Below are 25,362 nucleotides of genomic sequence, written 5' to 3'. Positions count from 1 at the left end.
TTCTATAGTATATCCTATAATACATCATGACTTTAATATTTAATATTAATGTTTACTTGAGTAATTTTTGATGAATAAATAAACTGACTCAATTTCATAGATTTTCCGGGAATAGATTGCTGAGGATTTTCCGCGTGAATACTCATAAAAATATTCTTCAGTATACATAATAAAAACTTTTTGAATTCATGCTAAAAAATTCAATAATTTAGCATATAAACCTTAATCAATACTAAAGAAACTATAACTTAATCAATCTCATAAATTTTTTCGTTACTATATGGAAAATTACTGTACTCACATTGATTAATTAGTATCAAATCTTATGTGATTACTTCAGAAATCGTTTCATACGATCTTATTCATTTCTAAAATCTACGCAACTGTAAACTTTCCATTTTTCGAAAACTTATAAATACTTGTAATCACAAAATTACAGCTTCTGTTTTTTATAGATTCTGATCATTTATGTGAGAATTTTGAGAAAAATTTTTTTTTTGATGCACCATCTATGAGAAAATAATTGTATAAAAATTTTTGAGATTTTTCGCGGACAAATACTGATCGTTTTCTCATAGCCAATGTTTTTTATGAGATTTTGTAAGACCTTTTCCACAGGGTATAGTTTCCTTTTTTTAAATTTGTTTTACGATACTTTTTCCAATTTTAATAAAGGTTCAAAGTTACATGATTGACTCTTGTATCATAGTAAAAATGTCATTAATTAATTATTATATACCTTTGAAAGTTTTCGACGGATGATTAAAAAATTTCGTATACTGATTCTTCAGGCAACTATATTGATCGAAGTCAAAAATTTAAAAGGTCGGTTGAGTATTTGGGAAATGGTGGCAATTTAAAGTTTTCAAATTAATGAAAATTGTTGCTTCGATGCTTTTATTCTTTAATATCTTTCTAACGGAAAATTCTATCTTTATTATGTATACAGAACGTCAAAGCTGAGAAAATAAGTTGTATTGTCTTTTTCTTACTTTATGTTTTAGGATAATTTTTGAAAGTTTGATAAAGGTTTCAAGTTACATGATTGAATTCTGAGCTATGGTTAAAATTCCATTGTTCTATTTTTGGCGGTTTTCGACCTCAAAATTCATCATAAATGTCAATTAAAGATTAATTTATACTTTAATTTTATCTTAGAACTCCAAAATAAAGGAAAAATGAGAAATATATTTCCATTTCGGATGCCGAATGGCCTTTTAATAGTTAATATAGTTAAGAGATTGTTATTTTAAATACGTGACGGTAGTAGTTACAATCATTAGTTTACTGATAATTGTAATCAAATAATTCATAACACTACATTGTTTTGTTTCATTAATACCAATGTGTTTAATTAAATTTGTAACCGGGATCCAGTAAATATTACAACATCATGCTCGGGAGATAACTAGAACCTAGGGGCTACCTACGGTAACTGGACAACGAGGGATAAATTAACATCTTCTTATACCCACTGGAAATTACCACGAGGCAAAGTTACAGGACGCATGCGCTAGCCTGGAGTACGAGGTAGTAACCGCATCGCATAGGGGCAGGACAGACAATTCTGTACCAGCCGTTACACGACTCACTTCGAGTTTAGTCTATATTATTCAACATCATTTACTTCATATCCACCACAACTTTTGGTACCTGGGTATAAACTTGGATTTTGACAGTCAACCAGTTATTTGAAACATCATACGGAGGTTTTATAGACGACGATTATCTACTGCTATTTTCAAGAGAACGTGGACGTGGGCCGACTTTGAAGCCAAGCGTGCCAAGCAAGCGGAGTCTCGAGACGTAGTTGTTTCAGTCTGTTAAATCTCAGTAATAAAATCTAAACACTGTTAATTAATTATCAATATAAACTATTAAATTAATCAGTCGATTTGGTTACAATTAAAAATAGTCTCAGTGGGAGACTAAATTAAATAATTTAATATTGTATAAAGTCATTAAGATAAAATAACGTAGAATTGTTAATTATAAAATAAATTAAAGTAAAATTGTCAAGTCGATTCTGTGTTCTGGGCCCGCCATTTTGGCGTCGTCACCAGTTTGTCAATCACATACATAAAATTCCGGGTAAACTCATTAACTTTACTTGCTCGTGCCGTATTTATTGTCGCGGTTTTTATTTAATGTATTTATTGTAAAGTGGGACCTGTTGTCTGGGTAAATTGGTTAAATAAAATTGTCATTAACTTTTTATATTTATATCATCTGTACAAATCTTTTATTTAGCTAAATTCCTATAATCTCAGGAATTATAAACAATTACTTGTGACCAGGATAGGGTATTTCCCGCCCTCTAGAAGAGCTAGTCACATAAAATAGTTGATTTATCAACTGAATCTAATCTTGGCTTCCTGGACAGGGGGTCACACCCTGGACTTGAAGTCTCGTTTATATTTTGCGCCCAACAATAAAAATTAATACCTGGAGGTTTTGAGAGTGTAGAAGTGGGTTGAATAATTGATTTTTGGTGATATAAAAATTTTCTTCTTTTTTCTACTTTAAAATTTATTTTTTTTTTTTTTTGGTGGAAGTGAGTAAAAGGTTGTAAGTTCGGTACGCTGCCAGAATTAAAATCGGTAAAAAATAGTTGGTCAGATTTTAGGAATTGGGAAATTTATTTCGTTAATAGGAAAAATTTTATTTTTTAGTGTATATATTTTTTTTAGTTAACGCAGTAGGTCGGGTAATTTATTTATTTTTCCGTTTGCTTTGAGTAAGTGGGGAAAAATAAATCAACGTAAAGGAAAATAATCATTATTGAATATTTATTGTTGAAAATATTTTTATTTATATAATATAAGATTAAGTAATATTAAAAAAAAATTAATTAAAAATCAAAAATTTTGATTTGCGACGTGGCTGTCGACTTGAGGAAAATTTTATATATTTTAAAAATAAAAAGTAAAGCTACGTCGTGAAGAGATCGACACGACGACGACCTCAGGTTTATATCCTGCGTTTCATATTAAAATTATTAACTAAATTAAAAAATTATTGAAACATTCTCCAGGCTTTTTCCTATAGGATTTTTATTATTTAGTTGCGAGTAATAAAACGGAAATTTATTACCGTTTTATAATCTTTCGAACATTTTGGGAACAATAGTGTAAAATATTAACTTAAAAACTACATTAAATATTTATTTGCTGGATCGGGATGGTGAAAGAAATAAGAAGTCACTGATTTGGTGTATTGTCCATATTTAATAAAAATAAATCACAGATAATAGCGTAGAGTACAAGAGTCGATCACGAGTTCAGATTAGAGCACTTATTGAACATTATTCGATTGCATTTGAGTTTAATTGAGTTTTATATAAATTGCATGGCACCGTACACATGAACATTATATTATATACATATAGAGCGTGGTTGAAGATCGAGTTTGTTGAGTTTAATGAATACGAGTTTATAAATTTACACGGCACCATACACGTGACTTGATTTATACAAAAGAGCGCAATAAAGAGTAAATTATTAACAATTAATGATTTACAAATATCATCAATAGTTCGAGTATACATTTTGTCACAATTAATTTTGATACGCGACATTGAGAACGAGTAAGAGCCGAGTATGAACTTAATAGATGCTTAGCGAGCCGAGACTGAACGTATAATGATTACTTTGCAGTCACAAATAAAATTTGATATTGATTTTGAGATTAAGTATGACTGGATGACTGAATGATGACGTCAGTCATACCAGTTGACATCGAGTACGAGCAAATAATTAAGCAATGAGTAATAAAGTAAATTGTAAATTGCAAATAATTATTTGTGGCTGCAAAGTCACGTGATGGCGAGTATGTGAATGAATATAGCCCGCACGTTAGTTTAACACGCGGTCACCACAGCAATGAGCACAGAGTTTATATATGAAAAACCGGATATAATTGAAGAATATAGATGATAACAAATACATGGTGTATCAGCGAGTTACAATTAGAATGATGTACTTGATAGTGTAGAGTAATTAACACGATGTAATTGAATTACAATAAAAACTGGTAGCACGTGGTGTTCTATCACAAGTGTTGTAGAGTAATGCGAGTTGCCGCGTAGCTGGCTATCGAGTTGAAATTCCGAGTATCAGAGGGCGCGTCGATAGCAGCACCTCTGATATAGTAGAGCGTCAAATTATCAAGTGTTCTGGCGCGAACATTTGAAATTTACGCAACAAATAGAAATATTAATTGTATTTTATTTATTTTCGTTGGGGAATTTTAATCGCATTATCGGCATCGGTTGCGTATAAACAAAATGGCGACTACGAGGTCGAAGGCAACGCGGTAAAATAGTTTTGCGCATCGGTTAAGCCAAGACGAACGCCGAGAGAAAACGAAATCGTAGTTTTAAGCCCTGGAACGAAAACTCAACCATCACAAACAGGCAGAGTTCGACACTCGCCTGCGCGCGCAATTCCGAACACGTCAGCAAGTACGTCAACCGTGGTATCGTTACCAAGCACGGTGGTAACTGATCAACAAATGGCTTCTCGGCAAACCGGAACTTTGCCGACATTGAGGATACCAGTTTTGAATGTGTCATCTATTAGACCAAATAATAATAATAATACTAATAATAATAATAATAATAATAATAATAATAATAATAATAATAATAATAATAATAATAATAATAATAATAATAATAACAACAGTAGAAACACGAGTAACGCCACAATCACTAGTAATTAGGCAGCTTTAAATAATAATTTGAATATTACAAATTCTAGTACAAATACTAGTAATGCTACGATTACAAGTAATTCGTTAGCAATGAGTAATAATAATAACAATACAAATAATAGCTTACCGGTTACTAACGCGTCTCAAATAACAGTTAATAATATTTCGACTGTTGATGTTCCTCAAATAAGAGATAATAATTTAATACCACTAAATAATATTATTCTACAAAATAATTTTCCGTCTTTTGAGTCACAAAATAACTTAGTGGATAGTTTGCGGATAAATAATCGAGTTTTAGATACGTGAAACAGAAGTGACCCTGGAAACGCAATATTTCATAATAATAATCAGCCGGGAAACAATACAAATCCGAGATTAAATTTGAATTCTTCAAGTAATGATTTGAGAAATAATTTGAATCATTACAATTCACAAAGTCTAAATAATCCTCAAAGTAGTTTTAGATTTAACTTAAATAATTTAGAAAGTTTTAGTAGCATTAACAATAATGCGAATAACAATAACACTCTGAATTCAAATTTAGATCCAGGTTTAGGATTAAATAATTTATCACGGCCTGTATATAGTTTTAATAACAACATGAGTAATCCACCGAGTCACTTAGACTCAAGAAATCAATCTGAAACCCCGGGTAGTCTCAACCAGCATAGAAATAATAATATGAGAGCTGATGTAAGCCAGTCCTCTGCCGATACGGTTGACAATAACGCTTTTCCTGGGCCTAACCCGGTATTGGCCTCCATCGAGGAGAGGATGGATCGTTTGATGAACTTAATAGCTGCTCAGAGCAGTGTAAGTCAAACACACACGCAGGATTTAAATAACCTTGAATCGATCTTTAATAGATTGTCGGTTAATCAAGAACCAGTTGTGCAAAGTGCGAGAGACCCTCATCAGGCTGTCAGTACCGCGAACCCGGTAATTCTCGGTCTTGGATACGATTTTTCTCTTTCACAGGTAGCAGCAACACTAATTTAAACTTTCTTCCGTACAGGCACGACCAAGAGTTTAGCGACTCAAATAGCAAAAACAAAACATGGCAATTCTCTCTCCTGAAAAATTATCCGCACCAATGGACCGGCATTCGGATTGTGCGGGATCGGTCCTCAGGGGGAGTCATGGCAATTATATACATGAAGGCACCACGATAACCCCATCATCATCATCATCATCAACGACCAACACCATGCTCGTTCGAAAGAGTGCCAGAGTGGCAAACCGTGTTGTTGCAAATTTGATCGCCAAGCCCCCTAGTACCCCCGTTAATCATCGGCACGAGAGTCGGGAAACGCGGACACACCCGGGTAAAATCACGCGACCAAGCAAACTAGTAAACGCGGAACAGGAAGTAACGCTTAAAAAAGATTCAGTAGTAAACAAGACGACGTACGTGCCCGGGGTCGAGTAACTTTGCCCACGGTGGGCTCGCAACAGGAGAAGAAAAATTAGAAGGGCTCGGTACGGGAAACGAAATCCAACCCCCCCTCCTAATTCCGACAACAGCAGAAGGAGAAGGAGGAGAAAGAGTCTTTAGCGCGAATGGTCTTCGAGTCTTGCAGGTAAACTTTCGAAGCGATAAGGCGGGAACACTGGAGACAGGTGCCTTGTGAGAGGAAGAACGTATTGATGTCCTTCTTCTGCAAGAGCCATACGCAGTTGCGAGTAACAAATGTTTTAATATACCCGGTTTTGGCAGCAATGTACAAATTGCTGCTACAACTGGGGAGAAGCCATTTGCTTAACAAATCCAAAGTACAAAATGATACATATTTCACAACTAAGCACCACGCACTGCGTATGCGCTCAAATTGTGGGTCCAGGCATTTCTCTCTACGTGGTATCGTCATACTTCCAGTGTCGAGATGAAATAGAAATTCACATCACGCAATTAGAAAAGGTAGCTCAGGCACTAAGGGGAAAAAAGGTTTTATTTGGGATGGACGCGAACGCTAGATCTATTAGATGGGGCCCAGAAATAAACGAAAAGGGAGAGAAATTGGAGGATTTTATAGACGATTGTGGGTTGGAGATTTTAAATATAAAGAGGGAGGGCCTAACTTATGCTTCAAAATCAGGGGAATCATACATAGATGTCACCTTAGCCTCCCCAAAACTTGCCCGGTACGTACGAGACTGGTCCATCAAACGTGAGTGAATGCAAAATACCGACCACTATGCGATCGATATCAGCCTAGGAAATCCAAGAGATCGGGAGGGTCTCGATGGGGCAGATCCCAAGCGGTTCAACACAGCGTTGGCCGACTGGGAGAAGTTCCGCGAGAAACTACCAGAACTCGCAAGAGTGAATCTTGAGGGCCTAGTGCTGGAAACAGTCGAGGACGTGGAAAAGTATACCGACGCACTCACCAAAACCATTATAGAGTCATGCGAATTGGCTATCCCGCGGAAGAAGGCGCACGTAAAATCATATCCATGGTGGACCAGAGAATTATCTAAAGAAAAAAGAGTAGTCTACAAAGCTAGAAGGGGATTTCAGAGGGAGGCGGATGAAGGGAAAAGGACAGAACTTAAAAAGACGTACTTAGGACTTTGCAAAATATACTCAAAACACGTTAAACGACAGAGAGAAAACAGCTGGCGAGAGTTTGTCACGTCGAACGGTAACAAGAAGCACTGGGGTATCGTTTACAAGCTCCAGGCCGACAAACACCGAGTTAACAGAGTGCTCACCACACTCCGGCGGGACAGACGATCCACAGAAAGCTTTAAACACACAGCTAGCTGCTTTCTCAACACACACATTGTAGACTACAAACCAGAAGGAGAAACAGAGGAGCAGAAAGTAACTAGGGAAAATTCAGAGACGCCACCAGACACCGCGGACGCCAATTTATTCACCCCGCGCAAATTATACAAAATTCTAAGGACCCTTAAAAATAAAAAAGCACCCGGATCAGACTTAGTAGAAAACGAGGTAATTAAAAGAACGGCAGTTATTTTATCAAGGGAATTTTTAGAGTTATAGAACAGATGCCTAGAGTTAGGAGTTTTCCCGACCGCATGGAAAGAGGGTGGGATTATTATGCTCCTTAAGAGCAGTGACAAAGACGCGAGTGACCCCAAATTTTATAGGCCGATATGTTTACTTTCGGTAATCGGGGAGGTATTTGAAAGATTGCTAAAGTTGAGACTCACCACCACAGTCTTAGCTAGGGATAAGATCTCCAGTCAACAATTTGGCTTCATGGCCAAAAGGTCAACTGAAGATACAATCGTTGAGATGCGCCGCTTGCTAGATTCGACAACAGAAAATCTGACAATCGGACTTCTCTTCAATATTTCTGGCGCTTTTGACAACGTGTGGTGGCCGCGAGTACTCGAAGGCTTAAAGAAAAGGGAATGCCCCAAAAATGTTTACAGGGTAGTACAGAGTTTCTTTAAGGATAGGACAGTCGCATTGTCATGGGGATTCGGGAGGGAAAAGAAAAAGCCAACAAGGAGATGTCCACAGGGATCAGTTTTGGGGCCATTATTTTGGAACATTATGTTCGATGACTTGCTTAAGGAACTAGAATTATCAGAACACGGGAGTAAATTTGTAGCCTATGCTGACGACCTCGTCGTCATCATAGAAGGAACCTCACGCGCGGACATTGAAAGGAAAGCACAAGAGACGGTAAATACTGGAATGGTGTCGTTCCGCGAAACTTACGCTGTCGGAGTCCAAGACCGAAGCTATATTCCTCAAGCGAGATTACACCCGACGCGGTCCACGCAAGGGCAAAGGTCCGTACTCCTACGAAGCGAAAATACAGAAAATGCCCAAGTTTGATTCATAGCCACCGAAAATCGTAATAGGTAAAACAAAAATAGCATTCAAAAAGAGCGTTAGATACTTAGGGGTACACTTCGACCCGGACCTCAAACCAACTACACACATAAAGACAAGGCGCGCGAAGTTAGACAAAACTTTTGGTCTTTTACGCCGTCTTGCACGAACTGAATGGGGACTGCGCTTTCCGGCTATGTCCACCATCTGCAGGGGCTACTTCCTGCCTGTTGTCACTTATGCGGCAGCAGGTTGGAGTGACCTATGTGGAGTGGAGGATTGGAAGGCTCTTAGGGCCCTGCAACGTCGAGCCCTGATTACGATGACGTGTCCATACAAGACGGCATCGTAAGAGGGACTTTGTGTATCTGCAGGGACAGTGCCCATTCGGCTTGTGATTAACGAACGTTGCGCCCGTTACAATCTTCGCACTGGCAAACAGGCAACCCTTGGATCCGTGACCGTGCAGCCAGATGACGAAGAAGGTCTTGTCTCCCTCAGAAAAGAAACCTTTCACAGATGGCAAGAACAGTGGTCAACAACGGACAAAATTTTTTTTTTCAACTTTTCGCAACGAAGAGCTTAAAACTTCTATATAGATAATTTTTCGAGCATTTTGAGCTCGTACATAGCGGGAATTTTTAAAAAAGCCTGCAAAGTCAACCTTTCCAGATTCACTAATTTTTCCATGTATCAGGAAGAAATACGTTAATTCTGACAAACGAATTTTATTTTATCCGTGATTCTAATGCCTGAAACGTTCTAATTACGCTTACAACGTCTGAGACGCTCAACATACGCTTCAAACGCCTAAGACGCTTGAGATACGTTTTAAATTTCGACTCAGGAACTGATCCACTTATTATGACAGATAATAACAAAATTTTATGAAAAACCCACTATGAAAACAAGTACAATAGCTAGATTTTTGAAAAATCTACCTGAGACCAAGAAGTTCATTGCGGAGATAATGTCTTTAAATAAACTGATTATTCGACTCAATATTAAGATTCATCAACAAAACTAGCATATGTTTTTTCTTAATTTTATTCGTTCTACCCTGATTAAGAAAAATGATTCAAAATAATTTGGAATAATTTAAAACAATTTAAATTGACTAATATATATATTCAGGTGATTCAAAAAATAACAAATTTTTTTTTTCTTGGAAACAGGTTCAAAAATTTAATTTAGATAAAAAAAGACGCCTGTGAAAACTAGAGCTCTTAATGTTAACATTAAGAGGTTCCTCATCGCACTTTTCTATTTTCCATAAGAATAACATGGAAAAAATTTTTATTACGTCTTCTGATTTTTAAGTAGCTAACGATGCGTCATAGGAATGATTGGCAGGCATATTTTTCTAGGGAATTGAATGCTCTAAAGATTCTTATCATTTTTTGAGGAATCTATTTGTTCAAAAGTTACTTGAGGTTGAAGTCGAATTCATATTAAATTTTGAGATTTTCTTACTTTTCCGGCGAAACTATCAGACCTATTACAAAATATCATGACACCTTTTTTGTAGACAATTTTATTCCCTAGAAGTTATTTCTAACAAAGTTTTTTCGAATTCCGCATTGTTTCTAGTTATTTTTATTCTAATGTCAAGCTCATAAAAAAAATAGTCTTCTGATCGATTTCAAAATTGTCTACAAAAAAGGTCCGATGATATTTTGTGTTAGGTCTGATAGTTTCGCCGGAAAAGTAAAAAAAATCTCAAAATTCAATGTTAATTCAACTTCAACCTCAAATTACTTTTGAACAAATAGATTTCTCAAAAAATGATAAGAATCTTTTTTTTGTAGAGCATTCAATTCCCTATAAAATAGGCCTTCCAATTATTCCTACGACGCATCGTTAGCTACTTATAAAAATCAGAAGACGTAATAAAAATTTTTTCTATGTTATTCTTATGGAAAATAGAAAAGTGCGATGAGGAACCTCTTAATGTTAATATTAAGAGCTCTAATTTTCACAGGCGTCTTTTTTCATCTAAATGAAACTTTTGAACCTGTTTCCGAGAAAACGTAAAAAATTTGGTATTTTTTGGATCACCCTAATATGCACTTAGCATGGATTAAATCATGATTTTTAATAAGAGTAAAAAAGTTTTGTAAAATATTTCAAATTTGGTAAAATATGAATATTTAATTAGAAAAAAAAAATATCTTCGATAATTTAACATGACTGAAAGCATAAACACTACTATCATTTAATATAATATAAATAATAGAATCAATCACTCGATTCCTATCCAAATGAATATAATGAATACTGTAGATCACGCATGTAGTTTCGCTCTGTAGTTAATGGCTCTGACTCCGGATTCAAAGGTCTCGAGTTTGAGCCCAGTGGGTGCCAAAATTTTTTCTCGATAACAGCGACTAAGGTAAAGTACCCAGTAGTTGAACAGGTTTTAATGTAAAACGTATTTGACCCTACTTTTAATAGATTAAGTTGTAATTATTACTTCAAATTGATAATTTTCATGAAAATATAAATAATTTTAAATTGATTGAAGCGTAAAATAACGCAGATAATTGAATATTTCTTTTCTGACAACGTTTTTCAGATAGACTATAAAAGGAGTAGTAGTTGAACACTCCGGGAGCAGTAGTTGAAGTAATGAAATATATGGCAATAGGCACACCAAAATTTTTCAACGTTTTATGAAAATGTCAAAAGAATTATAATACATTATGGAATAATATTAACAATAATACTCTGAATACGTAATATGATGATTTAAAAATGAGAAATATTTGTATTTAATTTTTTAATTACATTTTTTATTACTAATGAATTGATTATTATGAACTAAAAGCAACACAAAATAAAAAAAAGGCCATTCGGCAGCCGAAATGGAAGGTAGATTTTCGAATTGATCGCTATAAAAAGTTTAATACATACATCTCTTGTGATACATGTTAGTGTATAGTCATGATATGGAATTAGGCTCGTTTTTTAAGAGTGAGGGTAAAAAAAGACAACGACTATTTTCGATAGAGAACTTCAGATAGTCGATTTGACAAAACATTATATAGGTAATGTATTAAACTAACCTTCACGTAAACAAAGTATAGGAAATTTAATTAGTATGAGATCATAATTGTAATCGCTATTACGATGGCAAGACCAGTGATAATCATCGGGGTTAGAGGTACATTTGATACATCATAAATAATAAAAGAAAAACTTTTAAAATACCCTAGCGGTTTCACCGCGACGGTGAAAGCACGGTCGAATTACGGTGTTTTTACCGTGAAAACACGTCTTCCGTGTTTTGACAGTGAAGCGGCGGAGATTCGACGGTGAATTTACGGTGGTTTCTGTGCAGTCACGCTACTATGTACCGACCGAGTCCACACTGTGTTTTTACGGTGGTTTAAGGGTGTTTCGAAAGCGAGTTCACAGTGTTCTGACGGTGAATTTCCAGTGTTTTCATAGTGGTTTCACAGTGGTTGGCAGTAATTTCCACGGTGAGCTCACGGTGGTCCCACGATGGCCTCACAGTATTTTCGCGTGGATTTTTCAGCGTTTTCTCTGTGGTAGTTCAGTATTTCCTCGTTGTTTTCACGATGATTTCATGGTGTCTTCACCATTGATATATTTTTTTCTTATAGTTTCCAAATCTCTGTCAATCATATTTTCTTATTTTCTCAGTACTTTTGATAATTATCTTTTCTAAAGTGTATTGTTAAATTATTAAAATGAACAAAGCTTATCATTTTAAGTTATCTTATCAATATGAGTACACAGAAAAAAGGAATTTCTTGGCGCCAAAAAGTTGCACTCACCCCAAGAAAATTTTGACTTGCCCTAAAGAAATTTAAGCATAATGAATTGAAAACAAAAATTTTTTTGTGGCGACAAAGAATTTTCTGAATTCAAGAAAAAATTTTTTTAGGCGAAAATAAAATGTTATTGCGTCAAAAAATTTTTCTAGTCCCGAAGTGAATTTTGTTTTTATTCAATAATGCAAAATTTTATATAATTGAGTTCTAGCAAATTCTATTTAATAGCGATTTCTGAGTAAATATGCCGCGCAGGTTTGTGAATCATTATATTTTGTAATATACTTTAGATACGACTAAATAATGTAACATTATTCGAAAAAAATGATTTTACAATGATTCATAAATCTTATAAAGTCTATGAAATTTTTCAATTTACCGCATTCATAAATGTTGTAAAGTACGCAAACTTTTTTAAAATTTTTGAAAATAAGCTAATAAGATCATTAGTGAGATAGTTAAGGACATTTCGATGTTTGAATAATGAATTTAGTTATAAAAAACTTAGATTTCAAATTTAAAATATTGTATGGTTAAGTTTGAAAAATTTTAACTTCTCATTTACATAATTTACCAAAAAAAGTATTTATTGCCCCGCTACTAGTGGGTATACCGGTATTGGTCTCGTTACCCTATAAACAATTATATAATTGAATGTAATACAAATCAGAAAATCAATCATTTATTAAATATCTTTAATTTTCTAAAGTTCATTTGTGCTTATATAAATACAATCAATCCCCACAATCAAGGGTGTGATTTGGCACAGTGGATAGCAGATCAGACTTTGAATGCGAAGGCGCTGGGATCGATCCTCCGAGTAGGCGTTAATTTTTTTTTTTTTTTTTTTCGCTATAAAATTTATGGACGCATCATGAAACGATGAGCTGACTGTGGAAATACGGTGAATTCACGGTTAAAAAACTGTCAAGCCATCGGAAAGCCGTTGTAAACTCACCGTGGATATCGCTGAAAACCACTGTGGAGCGCACCGTAGTTTTACGGTGGTTTCACCGTAAAACCACCGTGAGATTACTGTGACCTTACGATCGAAACACCGTGGAAACACTCTTTAAGTGCAATGGAAACGCGGTCGGAATACAGTGGCGTGACTGCACAAAAAATACCGTGATTTCACTGCATTACAACCACGTTTTCACAGTCGTTCCACGGTGTTTTAACGGTGTTTTTACTGTAAGGTCACCGTGGCGCTAAAATCGCCAGGGTACTAAATAGCTGTGAAATTTACAGGTTATTTTGTTCACAATAAAATTCAACTGACAAAATTGTATTATAATGGAAAATGCATAAGTTATGTAAAATGAACACCATATTTGCAACATTTGTTGATTCCATTAAAATTTTCAAGGCCATCAAATTATTGGAAGAAATGGTCAAAACAAAGTTTAAGGTCAAATATTAAAGCTTACTAAACAAGCTTTATAATACTTTTTACTGAAATTGTCTATCAGTTTTAATTTTAATGTTATACGAACTTCAACAGTGAATAAAAACTGATTTTTTCGAAAAATCGTGAAAATTTCAAACAACCATTACTTCAAAACTAATTGACTGATTTAGCTCATCTTCGAATTTGATCAAGATAATCGCTTATAGAATAAGTGTAAAAAATTTCATTAAGATCCGATAAGAACTGTGGGTGCTATCTTAATGACAAGACCAGTGATAATCATAGAGATTAGAGGTGCATTTGATACATCATAAATAATAAAAGAAATACTTTTAAAATACAAAATAGCAGTGCAATTTACAGGTTATTTTGTGCAAAATAAAATACAGCTGACGCAACTGGATTATAATGGGACAAGCATAATTTATGTGGAATAAAATCCATATTTTCAACATTCTTTGATTCCATTAAAATTTTCAAAGCAAATATAGGGCCGGATAGCTCAACTGGTAGAGCACTCGGCGCGATACCGAATTGGTCTGGGTTCGATTCCCAGTTCGGGCTATCTATATTTTTCTCAATTTATCTATAAATTGTCTTATTGAGAGGTTTGCATGTTTAGGTTTCCACTATATAAAATGGTGTATTACCGTAAGAAGGACGGTGTGGCTCAATAAGTTATAGATCAAATTGAACGGAATATAGTATAGGGCCGGATAGCTCAACTGGTAGAGCACTCGGCGCGTTACCGAATTAGTCTGGGTTCGATTCCCAGTTCGGGCTATCTATATATTTCTCAATTTATCTATAAATTGTCTTATTGAGAGGTTTGCATGTTTAGGTTTCCACTATATAACAATATACCATCAAATATCAAACCATCAAATTATTGGAAGAAATGGTCAAAATGTAAAATTTAAGGCCATAAATTAAGGCTTATTAGTCAAGCTTTAAAATACTTTTTACGGAAATTCTCTATGAATTTTAGTTTTGAAGTTATATGGACTTTAAAAGTGATTAAAAACGGATTTTTTCGAAAAATCGTTTTTTAACGATCAGCCATAACTTCTAAACTAATGGACCGATTCAGCCCAACTTCGAACTTGACCGTGGTAATTACACATAAGATAAGTGTAGAAAATTTCATTAAGATCGGATAAGAATTGTAGACGCAATCGTGTCCTCAAAAGTCCGTTATATTACATAAATAAATATATATATATATTTTTTTATATAGAAATATATATATATATATATATATATATATATATATATATATATATATATATATATATATATATATTAGGGTGATCCAAAAAATAACAAATTTTTTTTTTTCTTCCAAACAGGTTTAAAAGTTTCATTTAGATAAAAAAAGATGCCTGTAAAAATTAGAGCTCTTAATATTAAGAGGTTCCTCATCGCACTTTTCTATTTCCCATAAGAATAACATGGGAAAAATTTTTTTTACGTCTTCTGATTTTTATAAGTAGCTAACGATGCGTCATAGGAATAAATGGCAGGCTATTTTTGTAGGGAATTGAATGCTCTACAAAAAAAGATTCTTATCATTTTTTGAGAAATCTATTTGTTCAAAAGTTATTTGAGGTTGAAGTCGAATTCATATAAAATTTTGAGATTTTCTACTTTTCCGGCGAAACTATCAGACTTATTACAAAATATCATCCGATCTTTTTTGTAGACAATTTTATTCCCTAAAAGTTATGTCTAATAAAATTTTTTCGAATTCCGCATTGTTTTCTAGTTATTTTTATTTTAATGTCATGCTTATAAAAAATAGTCTTCTAATCGATTTTAAGAGCTTGACATTAAAATAAAAATAACTAGAAAACAATGCGGAATTCGAAAAAACTTTATTCGACATAACTTTTAGGGAATAAAATTGTCTACAAAAAAGGTCTGATGATATTTTGTAATAGATCTGATAGTTTCGCTGGAAAAGTAGAAAATCTCAAAATTTAATATGAATTCGACTTCAACCTCAAATAACTTTTGAACAAATAGATTCCTCAAAAAATGATACTAATCTTTTTTTGTAGAGCATTCAATTCCCTACAAAAATATGCCTGCCATTTATTCCTATGATGCATCGTTAGCTACTTATAAAAATCAGAAGACGTAAATAAAATTTTTCCCATGTTATCCTTATGGGAAATAGAAAAGTGCGATGAGGAACCTCTTAATGTTAATATTAAGAGCTCTAATTTTCACAGGCGTCTTTTTTTATCTAGATGAAACTTTTGAACTTGTTTGGAAGAAAAAAAAAAAAGTTTGTTATTTTTTGGATCACCCTAATATATATACACTGGTCACAAAAATTAAGGGATAGAAAAAAAATCCGAAATTTTTAGGTGATTTTTAACATGCTGTAACTCGGTGAAAAATGATCGTATAAGAAAATAAAAAAAAGCAAATTGTAGTCTCAAGTTTCTAGTTTTCAGATTTGGACCTCAAAATTTTTTATCATGCACGGTTCCGGAGTACTCATAAGAAAACCAACGAAAAAAAAATTTGCAAAATTTTTGCTGGTTTTTCAATACCTCTATGGGTGTCAATAAATTTTTTTGAATAATCCGACCGTATGACTTTTCTAGAAAATTTTATGCCCTTTAATTTGGCGGTCTGAAAAAGTCTCTACGACGATTTGGCGCCGAGTTATCATTGATCAAAGCAAAAAAGTCCATTTTGGCTTTGATAATCAATAACTCCGGATGCATTGGTCGTACAGAGAATGGAAGCAGGATTTTGAAAACTGGAAAACATTTTCTATAAGGCAAAATTAGTCGCATTTCATAGAAAAATTTTTTTTAAAGCGATATTGTTTAGTAAAAAACAGGTCAGAATTCACAAATTTAAGGATATTCGTAAATCTTGCTATATGTTTGGATATAACGGATGAACAAAGGATATCTTCGTCTTTTTTTCAACCTCAAAGTGTCCTGAAAAAACCCTGAAAATTTCAAATCGCTGCGATTTTTCTTTCTTAGTGCCCCAAAGCTTTAAATTTATCGATTTTGTCAAAAATCACCATAATTGATAGTTTCTCGGTTTTTGTTCATTTTTTCGATTTGAAAATGTTTTTTCTCCTCGACGGGCGGAAAGCGTCAACTTTCGTCCCGCTGTGCAAAACGAAGTTGCCGCTTTCCGCCTCCGTCGAGGAGAAAAATAGCATACACTCCTCGGGAAGTAAAGTAAGAAATGTCGCAGATCACATGTTTGTTGACCTCGGCTTCGCCTCGGCCAACAATTACATGTGATCTGAGACGTTTCTTACTTTACTTCTCTCGATGTGTAATATACTATTTTTTACCGATAACCTTCACTTCCTTGATCAAAATGATTGATTGTCGAAAAAAATTGAAAAAAAAAAAATTTTGAAAAAAAATTTTTTTTTTTGTTGTATCCGCAATGATTTATCATTTTCAAAAAAAAATTCTTCTAATTTTTTTTACCACCGGCATTAGCGTTACCCAAAGCGTATGTTTGTTTAGTTGACATTTAAAGCAGACGCAGACAGCGGTCAAAAAAAAATTTGAAGAATTTAGACGCTAAAATTTAATATAAAAATTTTAGTTCATGTCTTTGCAAAAAATATTTAGTATTTAGAAAAGACTATTTCATTGGGTGGTACAATTTTTTTTACTTAAAATGATGATATACCGTTTTTTATTACTGATTGTTCGGTTTACGGTATAGTATTTTTTTCATGAAAAAAATAGCATCTATCGGCTATTCTCAACATGTGAACTTTAAAGTTAAAAAATATATAATTTTTTTGATTTATAATTGAAAAAACTTACAGAAATCGGTACTTGTTTACAATCACTCCTCCACCTGTTTGTATCAAGCAAAAAACCAAAATTATGCAAATTGCCAAGAGACTTGTTTCATTCTCTGGCATTTGTCGGCGCATTAAAGATGTGTTTGCTTATTGAGGTGTTATTTAAGCATTAATAAATTGTACATGTGTACCATAGGTATAAATTAGCTTGATTTCAAGATTAAGTTTGAAATTTTTCTGTTCCGTGCTACCCTGCACCATTTGACATATTTTTCTTTTTATTCTATGTATTGACTCTTAAGTCAACCACCAAAACTTAAGGTATATGCCTATTTGCCATAATTTCTGTAGTTTCGTCCTAAGTACGTTAACGGACTCGTCAGTAAGGCTATGTTAACGCACTCATGCCTTAGACTACATCTCTTACTAGTACGAGCCGGCGTGAAACTGTGTTGCGGGCTTCAGCCAGACACTATACTATCAAAGGAAGGCGGATACCGTCCAAACTACTTGTAACCAAGTGCTAGGTGAGCTGTTGTACACCATTAGTGTATTGAAATAACAGAAATATGTCAATTTTTCACTATACAAGAGCTCAAAAAATATTTTAACTCTTAGTTAGACCTTTCTATCGCCACCGTCCATCTTACGGTATTAATAAAATTAATTATTAGTATTTATTAGAAATTTATTAAATTTATTTTGGAAAATCAACATGATTTTTGTCATTTTTGATCAATTTTGCACACTTTAGTTACAAGGTTCGGATAGATATCTTGTGTTATAGACATAAATGCATACAGAAAATTCTTTCCGCCGTGTAGCAGAACACGTGGAAAAAGTTTAATTATAGATCTTTAATGTGTAAGCACTTGGAACTTTAGAAAATGTGTGGAGTCGCTATTGCCAACAATTACCCAGAAATCAATTACTGTATCATTGAATAATTATAACATGCGCATATTACTCATAATATATATACTCGGGTGATTCAAAAAACAAACAAATTTTTTTTTTTCTTCCAAACAGGTCCAATAGTTTCGTTTAGACAAAAAAAGACGCCCGTGAAAATTAGAGCTCTTAATATTAATATTAACATTGTCCGCATCGCACTTTTCTATTTCCCATAAGGATAACATGGGAAAAATTTTATTTACGTCTTCTGATTTTTATAAGTAGCTAACGATGCATCATAGGAATAAATGGCAGGCATATTTTTGTAGGGAATTGAATGCTCTACAAAAAAAGATTCGTATCATTTTTTGAGGAATCTATTTGTTCAAAAGTTATTTGAGGTTGAAGTCGAATTCATATTAAATTTTGAGATTTTCTACTTTTCCAGCGAAACTATCAGATCTATTACAAAATATCATCAGACCTTTTTTGTAGACAATTTTATTCCCTAAAAGTTATGTCGAATAAAGTTTTTTCGAATTCCGCATTGTTTTCTAGTTATTTTTATTTTAATGTCAAGCTCTTAAAATCGATTAGAAGACTATTTTTTTATGAGCATGACATTAAAATGAAAATAACTAGAAAACAATGCGGAATTCGAAAAAACTTTATTCGGTATAACTTCTAGGGAATAAAATTGTCTTCAAAAAAGGTCCCATGATATTTTGTAATAGGTCTGATAGTTTCGGCGGAAAAGTAAGAAAATCTCAAAATTTAATATGAATTCGACTTCAACCTCAAATAACTTTTGAACAAATAGATTCCGCAAAAAATGATAAGAATCTTTTTTTGTAGAGCATTCAATTCTCTACAAAAATATGCCTGCTAATTATTCCTATGACGCATCGTTAGCTACTTATAAAAATCAGAAGACATAAAAAAAAATTTTCCCATGTTAATCTTATGGGAAACAGAAAAGTGCAATGCGGACAATGTTAATATTAATATTAAGAGCTCTAATTTTCACAGGCGTCTTTTTTTATCTAAAGGAGACTTTTAAACCTGTTTGGAAGAAAAAAAAAATTTGTTTGTTTTTTGAATCACCCTAATATGTACAGATTTTGTATAACAACAATTCTAAAAGTCTGTTAAACTACTGGTCCCATTTTTAGAAGTGTTCAAGTACTGGGTACTTTACTTTAGTTAACGGTTCTGAAAATCATCCTTAATGTATTTGAAAATGTAAAAGCCTAATTTGAATTGTATTAATTCTCCTCGCCAAATTATTTTTTCTTGATCCTGACGAAATTGTAAAAACACCGTGAAACCATCGTGGATACAGTTGAAATTCAGTAGAAACACGGCGGGAATCTAGTGTCAAGACAGCACAAAAAAAACTTCGTATTTCCATTGAATTTCAATCACATTTTCACGGTAATTTCACGGCATCGCTATAGGCGCAAAGGGACCTCAAAACATCGGCATTTTATGCAAATGCGGTTTTCGAAAATCGAACTAAAAAAAATTCTTAATTTTAATAATGTCTAAAATTTCTTTAGCGAGAATAAAATAAATACCATATCTTATTTAAAAACGTTTGAAAATTCTTTTTTATAACTATAAAAATTTTTCTTATCGTTTTCTTTTGATTTGTTTTTTTATATAAAGGGCTGCAATTTTCTTTCTAATTAAAGGTAATTCTTTGACTGTCGATTCTACGTAACCATGTATAGGAGAAATTATTTGCATACCTCGGTATAGTAATACACTTAGTATTGCAGTTCTGTGTTGTGATAGCTTTTTCAAGTTCCTCGAGACCCGCAGACTTTTTAAGTTTTTTAACAAGACTTTTAACAGCTTTTTCACTCCATTTATCTTCACCGTCAGCTTTTTTCCAGCCTAGCAAACGTTTTACAATAGGTGGATTGAAGCTAGGCAACATCGAAGTCATCATTTGTGCTCGATAAATATTTAGCGACCTGCATTAGGCCGTCAAATTTTTTATGACTACTTCACTCCAGATGTAAAGTTTAGATAATGCACTAGTACTCAAATTTCACACTTAAAAATATGAATTTTAGCTTATCTATTAACGTTTCAATAAAACCGTAAATCTTTGAAATAAACATGAATTGCCGCTAATAAATCGCAACTCAAGGTTTCATGAAGCCGCCATTTTATTGCTATAAAAATTATCTCGATACACCTCGATCAAGCTCGGTATTTTTCGGCTTGTTTCAAGCTCATGACAGCAGCCATCTGAATGACAAGTATTTGTCAACATAAAGTCGTGAGTTCGATAGCAACTGTCACAACTCATTAGCAAACAGTAAACTCATATAGTGAATTGTACGAAAACTAAAGTTCAATTTTTCTTTTCAACTGACTTATAATTCAGTTCAAAAATTTTAATTAAATTAAAAATTTAGAGACAATGAAGACATTGTATAGGTATCACATACAGTGTACAATATGTCGACCGCGACGATCGAATGTCGGGTGGCTTACTACGTCTGGATTGGTCTTGGGTGCTTTCATTACATATCCTTATGGCAACCTTGACTGCAAGTTGACAGATATCGACGGACTACTCACTTAACGGCAAGTTCACTGCAAAAAGTTGATGTACAAGTTGACACCGATTTGGATTCTCGACATACTGCATAAAACTAGACTAGTAATTATTAATTAACCACTCATGTAGTAAAAAATAAAAAGGGGATCGGACTAGAGATGGGCACTGGTCTCGTGACGAGTTATTTTACGCACTTTTGACCGTCACAAAACGGTTTTGTGACCATTTTCGTTGCGACGTGACCGTCACAAACCACTGCCATTTAGCAGAATACATTTGAATTAAAACTAATAATATGTTTTGGAGGGCAACGCGCAGGTACTGTGAACTATGCACTTAGCTTTGTAATAAATCGCAAACTCTTACATTTATTATTTTTTATTGATTTAAATACATTTGTGTGTGTATAATCATAATTGAAAATATTGTTCATTCTAAATTACGATCATAGCCAAATGCGTTATTGCTAGGCAATTAAATTAGATGAGCCTGAAGTTAGCAGACAAACGAAAAATAAAATATTTGACAGCGGATATCTTTTAAACAATTTGAATTATAAACAATTAAATGACTGGAATAGAATTCTATTGAAATAAACTAGATATGCTAGCAATTTTTTTTTTTTTTTAGCTCACTGTTTTGGATTTATTCAAAAACAAAATTTTTAGCATGCTAACCTGACATTTCAAATGATCGGAATAACTTTATATTGTATTACTTTCTTGATGGCACTATTATCTAATGGCGCCTTCGTTTTTTTTTTTGAAAATCGAAAAAAAACTTTAGCACGTCATAATTTTTGAACAAATCGTTGAAACGAAAAAAAAAAAAATCACACCTCTTCGTTTTTTTATTATCTAGAGGTGCAAATTTTTTATTTTCGAAAATTGCTGTCATATTTTGAAAAAATGATAAAAACAAATTTTTCGAATTTTTTAACTAAGCATATGAGTGAGAAAAATTATTTTAAAGATAAAACTAAACATGCCATCTTTTTCTCTTTCCAAGAGCTACGTATGCATGATTTCATTTTTTTTATATTCTAAATTAAGTGGTCAATATGCTCAATCAATCAAAATTTTATATTTTGAATTTTATACCTCGTTAATGGCGTATTATCAAAATAAACCAAGAAGACATCTTTGTAGAGAATTTTATGCTCTACAAAAAAGGTCTCTTATGAATTTTTTATAAATCCATCTGTTCAAAAGTTATGGAAGCTTGAATTCAAATTTATAGTAAATTTCGATGGGTGTGAATGTAGCTGACAATTAAAAATTAAAAAGTTTTGGAATTTAAATAAAATGTAAGTACGATAAAAATTAAAAAATATGTGTGTAAATAATCGAAATATTAGTACCCGCATTATTTTTAATTTCATTGTTGTAAATTATTTATTTATTTACCTAAGAGATCGATTGAAGTCGAGCAAAATGCTATTTTTTTTAAGAGCTTGACAATAAAATAGAAATAAATTAAAAGTTATGTAGAATTTAAAAAAAAATTTTCAAGGTTTATTTGTAGAGAATAAACCGTCTACGAAAAATTCCATGGCATTTTATGATAAGTTCGGTAGTTTCGCTGGAAAAGTAAAAAGATCTCGAAATTTACTATAAATTTGACTTCAAGCTTCCATAACTTTTGAACAGATGGATTTATAAAAAATTCATAAGAGACCTTTTTTGTAGAGCATAAAACTCTCTACAAAAATGTCTTCTAGGTTTATTTTGATAATACGCCATTAACGAGGTATAAAATTCAAAATATAAAATTTTGATTGATTGAGCATATTGACCACTTAATTTAGAATATAAAAAAAATGAAATCATGCATACGTAGCTCTTGGAAAGAGAAAAAGATGGCATGTTTAGTTTTATCTTTAAAATAATTTTTCTCACTCATATGCTTAGTTAAAAAATTCGAAAAATTTGTTTTTATCATTTTTTCAAAATATGACAGCAATTTTCGAAAATAAAAAATTTGCACCTCTAGATAATAAAAAAACGAAGAGGTGTGATTTTTTTTTTTTTCGTTTCAACGATTTGTTCAAAAATTATGACGTGCTAAAGTTTTTTTTCGATTTTCAAAAAAAAAAAAACGAAGGCGCCATTAGATAATAGTGCCATCAAGAAAGTAATACAATATAAAGTTATTCCGATCATTTGAAATGTCAGGTTAGCATGCTAAAAATTTTGTTTTTGAATAAATCCAAAACAGTGAGCTAAAAAAAAAAAAAAATTGCTAGCATATCTAGTTTATTTCAATAGAATTCTATTCCAGTCATTTAATTGTTTATAATTCAAATTCTTTAAAAGATATCCGCTGTCAAATATTTTATTTTTCGTTTGTCTGCTAACTTCAGGCTCATTAAATTAGTCAGTTATTTGATGAAGAATTTTATTGCTTGAATCTATTTTTATATTTAAAGTAAATAATTAAAATATATGTAATAAATAAATGAATATCTAATGATCTCAAAAATACCTAAAAACGAATAAATAAATCTTTGTTTTTTAAAAATGTGTAAGTCATAATGTAAGTCATAAATTTAAGATAATAAAATAATAATTGGCTAAATTCTTTGTACAAAATATACTTTTCAAAAAAATCCGGTATGTATACTACATATATAATACCTTGAATATTGATTTATTTTAATAAATTATATAAACAGAATGGCATCATACTTCAGATCCGTAAAATCATAAAATAACGAAAAAAACGTGAAAAAATTGTTTTAACTTAACAAGGTAATCAATTTAAAACAAAAAAAAACCGTCACAAAACGTCTATATAGTTGTATTTGACGGTAACAATTGTGACCGGCGTTGTGACCGTCATTTGCACAACAGACGTATCAAAAAAAATTTTGTGACGGCAGTGACCGTCACAACACGGTATATGTGACGGTCACGTCACATAAATTGAAAATACCAGTAATTGCCTATCTCTAGGTCGGACCCAATTTGCTAACTACCCTAATAGCCACTTTAGCTTGAAATTGACGGTAATTTGATGTTGAAATTACCTGAAATTTGCTGTCCGAATTTGCCGTCAATTTGACAGCAAAAATTAAAATTTGCGGTTAATTTTTGCTCAATTTAAAGGTGACTTTTTACGAAAAAAAGTCAGTAATGTTCATTCCTACCACTTCAGAAAGTAAGCAAATTTATACATAAAATTGTTTACAATTTGACGGTAAAAATATACCCAACAATTTTTCAAGTCAAATTAACAATAAATTGACATAAAATTTGCCTGAAAATTGACGACAACTATTTTCTAGTCAACTTTTGAAGTGAATTTGCATTCTATTTCGGATGGTAAATTTACGTCAAATTGAATAGCAAGTTGCATACAAATTTTCGAAAAAAATGGAAAAGTGTGAAGTTGACGGAAGTTCGACGAAACATTCAACGAAGCTTTTATAAGTAAATGTTTGCTCAAGCAAACTGTGCTATTAGGGATAGCGACCCTGATAGCCACTTTAACCACAAATTAACTTCAAGTTATACAGCTGTATTCTGAAGTAAATTCAAAAGAAAGTGTTGCAGAGCAATCAATTACCTTTAAAGGCTGGGCCGCACCTAAAGAAGTCCTGAATTTAAGAATTCTAATTATTTATTAAATAATTATCATAACAGCAATTTTATGAGCTCCCGACTAAAAGCAGAAGACGAATTTCCTCGGAAGATTTTCATCCGAGTCCCATAAATATTCAAAAAGTAATTAGAATTCTTAAATTCAGGATTTCTTTGGGTGCGGCCCAGCCTTTAGGTAATTTGGTAGTCAAACCTCCAACAGTTAACCCTTACTTTAATTATGATAATTTCAAAGATTATATTTTTAGCCCTTGAAAACAAAAAACCAGAATTTTTTACCACACCGTTTAAAAAATATAATCAATTAAACTTTCGTGAAAATACATGGGCTCTTATGGCTGTCTTTATTCAACTTAACAGGAAGTTGATAATTTGTAAAAAAGTGGCACAGTTAACCTAGGCAAAAAAACTATTCAGTCTATGATATAATATCTAAAGTATCTACCTACCAAATTTCGAAACAATTTACCACATGGTTTTTTTTTAATTAATTGTTTTGTGTGACAGAAAAATTTCTGTCCTGGTTTTGTAACCCATTCTGCGCCCCTCTTATTTATACTAGGGAAAAAATGGCGGCTTTGCTGTACGCGCGAAATTTAAGTTATTGTTTACACTCAAAGTATAAACATATATTTATATAAGGTTCGTTAAATACTGGACTGGTAACAAATACAAACTAAAGAGTTGAATAAATAATAATAATGAATACTTATCATTGATAAGATATCTAAAAATTACGTGAGAGTTTATATTT

General features: G+C 32.7%; 1 protein-coding gene across 2 annotated transcripts in view; it reads right to left on the bottom strand.

The window, feature by feature from the left end:
* LOC130670646 (mothers against decapentaplegic homolog 3) overlaps positions 1-21,075 on the bottom strand; it is a 37,544-nt gene extending 16,469 nt beyond the window's left edge. Inside the window, exon 1 of one of the 2 annotated variants that reach the window (XM_057474091.1) lies at positions 20,183-21,075. In XM_057474091.1, coding sequence (XP_057330074.1) covers positions 20,183-20,385 — 203 coding nt within the window. In that variant the 5' untranslated portion in view covers positions 20,386-21,075. The remainder of the gene's footprint in view (positions 1-20,182) is intronic. The other variant, XM_057474092.1, reaches the window with a different exon arrangement.
* Between the last annotated feature and the right edge of the window lie 4,287 nt (positions 21,076-25,362).

Source organism: Microplitis mediator, chromosome 6, assembly GCF_029852145.1.
Source record: "Microplitis mediator isolate UGA2020A chromosome 6, iyMicMedi2.1, whole genome shotgun sequence".
NCBI classification, from domain to species: domain Eukaryota; kingdom Metazoa; phylum Arthropoda; class Insecta; order Hymenoptera; family Braconidae; genus Microplitis; species Microplitis mediator.
This window is presented reverse-complemented; position numbering and strand designations above follow the sequence as displayed.